This window comes from Sinocyclocheilus anshuiensis, unplaced genomic scaffold (genome assembly GCF_001515605.1).
Source record: "Sinocyclocheilus anshuiensis isolate Anshui unplaced genomic scaffold, SAMN03320099.WGS_v1.1 scaffold258, whole genome shotgun sequence".
Taxonomy (NCBI): Eukaryota; Metazoa; Chordata; class Actinopteri; order Cypriniformes; family Cyprinidae; genus Sinocyclocheilus; species Sinocyclocheilus anshuiensis.
Genome location: NW_015547636.1, coordinates 362013 through 369124, shown reverse-complemented (window position 1 = coordinate 369124; position 7112 = coordinate 362013). Strand labels below are relative to the sequence as shown.

The 7112-nt window shown below is 41.6% G+C and overlaps 1 protein-coding gene across 1 annotated transcript in view; it reads right to left on the bottom strand.

The window, feature by feature from the left end:
* The window catches only part of hcfc1b (host cell factor C1b), a 24815-nt gene that overhangs the window by 6697 nt on the left and 11006 nt on the right, over positions 1-7112 (bottom strand). Inside the window, exons 13-19 of the mRNA XM_016503949.1 lie at positions 6546-6759; positions 6206-6345; positions 5966-6104; positions 5660-5853; positions 3445-5005; positions 1819-1961; positions 1266-1517 (exon numbers count right to left, since the gene is read on the bottom strand). Of these exons, the coding sequence (XP_016359435.1) occupies positions 1266-1517; positions 1819-1961; positions 3445-5005; positions 5660-5853; positions 5966-6104; positions 6206-6345; positions 6546-6759 (2643 nt within the window). The remainder of the gene's footprint in view (positions 1-1265; positions 1518-1818; positions 1962-3444; positions 5006-5659; positions 5854-5965; positions 6105-6205; positions 6346-6545; positions 6760-7112) is intronic.

Below are 7112 nucleotides of genomic sequence, written 5' to 3'. Positions count from 1 at the left end.
TTACACCAGACATATATATCGGTTCAAAATATCGGTTATCGGTCTACTTGATCTGTAATAATCGGTATCGGCCTTGAAAAACACATATCGGTCGACCCCTAATCTCCATTCAAACACAGCGGTGTTTCGTTTATGAATGAACGGGGTTTTTAAAACGAATCTAGTGAGTCAGTGATTCATGATTACCCATGCATAAAAACAGTCACTTGCTTCATTCCTGAATGAATCAGCCGTTCGAATTAATAAATTGAATGAATGATTCAATGATCAAATCAGTGACTTGCCGCCACCTGCACGATAACAATATCGTGCATATTCATTACCGTGATATATCGCATTACCGAATACCGGCACAAGTCTACCTACCACCATAATGAATTTCTCATATTTGTCATAACATCATTATATTCCATGGGTTTAATGAATTTGCAGACAATGTATTTATCTGTTACTCTAATATAACTGTATTTCCACTGTCTTAGAGCAGAGTGCTATTGAATGTGTATAGCTGATATGAAGTGGGTCAGAACTAAAATCAGAACTGAAAACAAACACTGGATGAAAAAAAAAACTCCCAATAAATGTCCAAACAGCGATTCTATCACAGCAGTTATTGTGTTATAGAGGGGTTTGACCAACCAGTTAGACAGACAGATTACTAGGTTATTTATTTGCACAAATCATCCAAGCACCCCAATCCCAGCCATTTCTAATATACTTTTGATTAATATGACTAAATATTAAATTGTAACGAAATTAAAGATCCATCTTTGATTGTCAAAAGAATTCCAGCTAATTAGATTTCACGTACCATTTTAATCGGTCAGTCATGGAATTCTGATTTGTTTATAACTTTTGACAATGTTTAATCCAGGTGCGAAAATAATTAATTTCTAGCGCAAGAGCACTGAGAGATTTGCGAGTGCAAAGGACACAGTTTGAGCACGAGGCGAGATTCGCGATTGCAATGGACACGTTTTAAGTGCGCACACACTTTCTGGGAGAGAGCAGCGCATATCTGAGAGCACGTGTCCGGTTTAGTGCGAGAGCAAAGGAAATCCATGCGTGAGCGGAGAGATTCGCGCTCGCGCATCATAGCAATGTACTTTCGTGCTACAACAGTAAAATATTTGGCAGTAAAATAACGCCATAATCATGTGGCACAGAAAGACAGTACTCCAGGAGGATAGCCCATCATTTCAGCGACAGCCTACACTGTAAAATGCACTAAATAAATAAAGGTGACTTGCCAAAAAGTTCCTTACCTCAGCCTGATCTCCTTGACCTGGCTGTGCTTCCATGGCGACATGAACCTGTAGCATGGTGCCCTCCTCACCGGCTGCACTTTCATCTATGGCAACAACCCTAATGGCTCCCTCTTCACCCAGCTCTCCCTGACACTCGGTCTGCATGGGCTCTTCTCCCGCTGCCACGGCCTCAGCGCTGGTCTGCTCCATGGCCTCGGCCTCTCCTGGGACCTCAGCCACTACCGCAGATCCAGCCATGGATGAAATCTCCTGCATTGTGGAGAAACCACAATCAGAACATGAGAATGACAACAAAACATCTTAACCTAGAGCATTTTTTTGCATGCATAAGAACAGAATTCATGCATCTGTAAAAACTTTGCATGACTATCAGCAAACGTGCTTTACACTACAGCTTATTCTGGAAAAGACGCTCCCAATTAGACAGGAAAGGACTGTGTGTATGTAAAATGACTTTCCTAGTAACTTTGAGTAAAGTGGAATATACAGGGATGTTGGCTACAGGAAATCCACATAAAGCCAGCTGATCAGATTAGAGGTGTGTTTGTACCGGTACTGATGGTCCTGGAGTGGGCGTGGCCTGTGTTACTGTTGTGATGGCTCTGCTTTGTGTTGTGGGATTGGCTGGTTCTGTAGATGATGAGGGTTCTGAGCTGGTGCCGCTGTCACTCTGTCCATCACCGGCCTGCTGGGCTAAAAGGACAAACACAGACGAACAAAAAAACATGGAAAAATTAAATATACAAATAATATAATGTACCTTTGATTACACATACTTTATACACCGATGAGTAAATACATTTTTATATATAAAAAAAAAAACAAAATCTGCCCATGGAACTTAAAATACGAATATGTTCTCTTTTAAAAGCAAATAAATAAATGTATTATTACTACAATAATTATTGCTATTATTAACACTAATACTAATAATAATTTCATAATTACTAATAATAAATACATAATACCTTCACTTTTGAAAGCAAATAAAAAAATACAATTACCACCATATAATTAATAGGGATGCGCCGATCCGATATTCATATCGGGTATCGGTATATATATATAGTATAGTATTTCAGTCTGGCGAGTAAACAAAAAAATATACTAGCCAATGGCGATTCAATTGCCAAGGTGTCCGTTGAGGGTTGACTGTATAAAAACAGTTTGTGCTGCACTGTATTTGTTTTGTCCTATCGTATCTATCATATGTTGTTGCCTTATTAAAAAATATGCTATACAATTAAAATAAATGTATTTTAATTTTATAGTATATGCTTATATATAAATACATTCATGAATGTTTTTAATGAATGGATTTTATAATAATACAAATAGCAATGTGTAACATTTTACCATATTTAGTGCAACACTTTTATTTGTTCCCCACAAAATATTGTTTTTTCACCAATTCTAAAATTATTGTGCACTGATTTTTCTAGAATAACTTTTGCTGCCGAATTATCCACTAGCCTAGTTTATGATAAATTTTTGTCATAGATTATAAATATACATAGGCCTATATTTTTTCATATTTGTTTATTTTCTTTTTCTTTATAATGAAGTAGTCTGTATCTTGTAGATTGTGAAAGAATGATTATCAGTTCCACACACAGAGATATATAAATTCTACATTTATTTAAATGAGGGAAAAAAAACTTAACTGGTATCGGATCGGAATCGGTATCGGCCAATACCGAACCCTAGGTATCGGAATCAGAGGCAAAAAAGGCAGATCGGAGCATCCCTAATAATTAATAATAAAAATAGAAATACTAACAACCAACAACAATAATTTTATATTTAACAGAATCATTATATTATTGCTTTGGAGCCCCTTTTTGTTTTTTATTTACACTTGATTTGCAGCCCTTTTATTAACCGATTTTAATGTCTGGCTAATGAGATCAGCGGCACAAGAGATCAGTGACAAGTTGGGACAAAAATAAATAAATAACCCTCTGGTTACATATACTACAAAGTCTCTCTTCTACAAGCTATAACACATGAAAACATGAGTGGATTAAATGCATCTGCCAACTGTGCTGAAAAATACATTCCCTTTTAAAAGCGAATACAAAATTTTGTATTATTAAGGATAAACATATACTTAATATATTATAATGTTCATGTGTGCGCACAAAAAATAATCTTCAGGTTTTGTACAGATAAATACCTGTTACTTCTCCAGTTTCTAAGCTGCTTGTTGCTGTCGTGGCTGTGTTGGTGGTGCCGGTCTCGTGAGTTTCACAGGGCGGATTGGAACACACCCTCTGCACAGCACCATTCTGTCCAGCACCGATTGAAGACGAGGCCTGAGTTGGCGTGTTGGTGGTACCCGTTTCGTGGGTTTCACAGGGCGGATTGGAGCACACCCTCTGCACAGCGCCGTTCTGTCCAGCACCAATAGAAGACGAGGCCTGAGTTGGCGTGTTGGTGGTACCCGTTTCGTGGGTTTCACAGGGCGGATTGGAGCACACCCTCTGCACAGCACCGTTCTGTCCAGCACCAATAGAAGATGAGGCCTGAGTTGGCGTGTTGGTGGTACCAGTTTCGTGGGTTTCACAGGGAGGATTGGAACACACCATTTGAACAGTGCCATTCTGTCCAGCACCAATAGAAGATGAGGCCTGGGTCGGCGTGTTTGTGGTACCCGTTTCGTGGGTTTCACAGGGCGGATTGGAACACACCCTCTGCACAACATTGGTTTGCCCACTGCCCATACTAGAGCTCGACTGCGTAGCCGTATTGGCCGTGCCCGTCTCGTGTGTCTCACAGGGAGGGTTTGAGCAGACCTGCTGGACATCACCAGACACAGGTGAAGTGCCTGTGGTGCCCGCCTCGTTCGTTTCGCTGGAAGAGTTGGCGCAAACAGGCATCAACGCAGAGGAGATGGCGGCCTGGCTCTTGTCGGAGCTCTGCACCGTTCCCGTCTGGTCGGAGCCCATGTTTGAGCGGGCGGTAGTGGAGGTGTTGGTGGTCCCCGTGCGGAGACCCTCCGGCCGCATGGTGCCCGGTCCAGCACTGCTCTCTGAGACGGGTGTTGCTGGTTCTGAACCAGAAGCTGAAGACGTACCTGGTGAAGATGACGGCGTCTTGCTGTTCACGGTTCCCATCTCTTTAGATCCCATGTCGCAGCTGGCAGTGGTGGCTGTGTTGGTGGTGCCCGTGCGGAGACCCTCCGGCCGCATGGTGCCCGGTCCAGCACTGCTCTCTGAGACGGGTGTTGCTGGTTCTGAACCAGAAGCTGAAGACGTACCTGGTGAAGATGACGGCGTCTTGCTGTTCACGGTTCCCATCTCTTTAGATCCCATGTCGCAGCTGGCAGTGGTGGCTGTGTTGGTGGTGCCCGTGTCATGGGTTTCTGAGGGTGGGTTGGTGCACACCTGCTGTGTTCTGCCCATGTTCGCAGAGGCCGTGGTTGCTGTGTTGGTGGTGCCCGTCACGTGCGTCTCACATGGAGGGTTGGAACAAATCTGTTCGGTGCCCATTTTGGCAGAAGCCGTCGTCGCAGTGTTGGTCGTTCCGGTCTCATGTGTCTCACACGGAGGGTTGGAGCAGACCAGTGTCACGGTGGTAGCACCATCGCCAGCGCCGTCACCAGCATCAGCACCTGTGGTGGACGGCTGCTCTGAGGTGGGAGAGGCCAGGATGGAGACAGGAAGATCCTGTGCAGGCTGGGCCTCAGCACCACTTGGAGTCGTGATCAGGGTTACTTGAGTAGGCTGTGCTGCTGACTAAAAGTAAAAAACGAAACAAAAAAAACACAGAAATTCAAGAAAGCTCCAGTCCCCAATAATTATGCACATCAAAAGGAATGGATAAATGAATTATTGTAAATAATTATATTATTATTACTTATATTTGTTTATATAAATAAAAATAAACAGTCTCACCTGCCCCAAACTTTTAAACAGTGTATAAGTAATTATAATTTATTACCTATTTTGTAATGTTTATTTTTATGTTTAAACGTTTTTGAAAGAAATCTCTTACGTTCATCAAGGCTGCAATTATTTAATGATAAATACAACAAAAACAGTTAAATATTATTACAATTTAAAACATTATTCAAATTATTTACAATTTTCTATTGAATATTTAAAATGTCATTTATTTCTGTGATGCAAAGCAGATGAAGAAACATTTCTTATTATTTTCAATGTTGAAAACAGTAGTGCTGAATATTTTTGTGGAATCGGATACATTTTTTCTGGATTCTTCGATAAACAAAGTTCAAAAGAACAGCATTCATCTGAAATCATCAAAAGCTATTGTAACACTATAAATGTCTTTACTCTCACTTTTGATCAATTTAATGCATCCCAGCTGAATAATAGTATTAATTTCTTTAAAAACGCATACAATAATAATAATAATGTGTGACTCACTATTGTAGCGGTGGCGACATTGGTACGGGCAGCAGATACAGTGATGGCTGAGGGACTGATCACCTGGCTGGACAATGTGGCGATGGAGGCAAGTGTGGTGACTGGAGTCACCAGGCTGGCGTTAGCGCTTGCCACATTGGCCCCTGCCACACTAGTCGATACAGTACCACTTACTGTACCCAGAGTTGTGACTCCTAAATTCAGAGAAGGCATTATTAACGAGGCACAGATATCAAGAACAACAACTTCTCTGTAATTTGTATAAAAGCACACTGCAGAGAAAGTTTACAGACTAAATATTCCTACCTGTGGTGCCTTTGACAACCAGTGTGGTAACAGTTGGTTTGCCAGCGGACACAGTGCCTGGTGAAACCAGACGCACTCCACCCATAGGCACAGTGCGCAGGATAGTGCCGGGCTGCCCTGGCGCCCCCTTCAGGACCACCTGAGAGCAAATCAAATATTCAGGGACCACACAAAATACTAGATGAGCTTAAAATGATGCATGGATATGCTTTGTGTGTACGGAGTTCAAACGGGCCTCACCTGTGTGACCCCCTGTTGTCCTGCACCAGTCAGTTTTGGCACAGCTGTTATGATTTTCCCTGGAGTACCCGTGCCAGGAGTAACAACCTTAGTGGTGAAAATTTGGATGGGGGACTTGACGCCAGGGCTGCTAGTCAGACCTAATAATGAGACCGGAAATAATATCAGGAAATCATGTGAGCTTGCAACAAGGTGTAAAAAACAGATCTGTCAGTTATATATAAACAATGTGAAGTTGTGTGCCTTAACTTGGAGAGCAAAAGTGAGATATAATTTAACTAAAAGCTCTTTAAATGTTGCACAATTACAAATGAGATGAAGAGTCAGATGTGAAACAAACCTGTTGCTCCTTGTTGGATAGCAGACATGGGAATGGTTTTAATAATGGTGGTTCCTGGTTTGTTGGCGGTAGTTGGAGAGACAGTGCTGATGCCCAGAATAGTGGGTTTGGTGCCAGCCCCTCCTGCCTGTGAAGTTGTAATGATTGTGGTGGGCTTGCCATCAGCAGATGTGACCAGTTTCAGGATGGTACCAGCAGGCAGAGGAGTTTTTGTCTAAGAAAAACAAGTACAAATCAAAATAAGCTACTTATTCTAGGAAATTCTTAAGAAATGTTTTTGAGTAGCATATCAGCATATCAGAATGATTTCTGAAGAATCATGAGACACTGAAGACTGGAGTAATGATGCTGAAAATTCAGCTTTGTCTCACAGAAATTTCAACACGTACAAGTACAAATCGCAATAAACTACTTATTATAGGAAATAAGCATTGCACAATTTAAGTACAAGGGAAGTACACAATTTATATTAATGGGATAGGTTAGGGCTGCACGATTAATCGAATGTGATAGTCATGCGCATCTTGTCAGTAAAGCCGGTTCTGTGATTAGTAGTAAATCTCCATC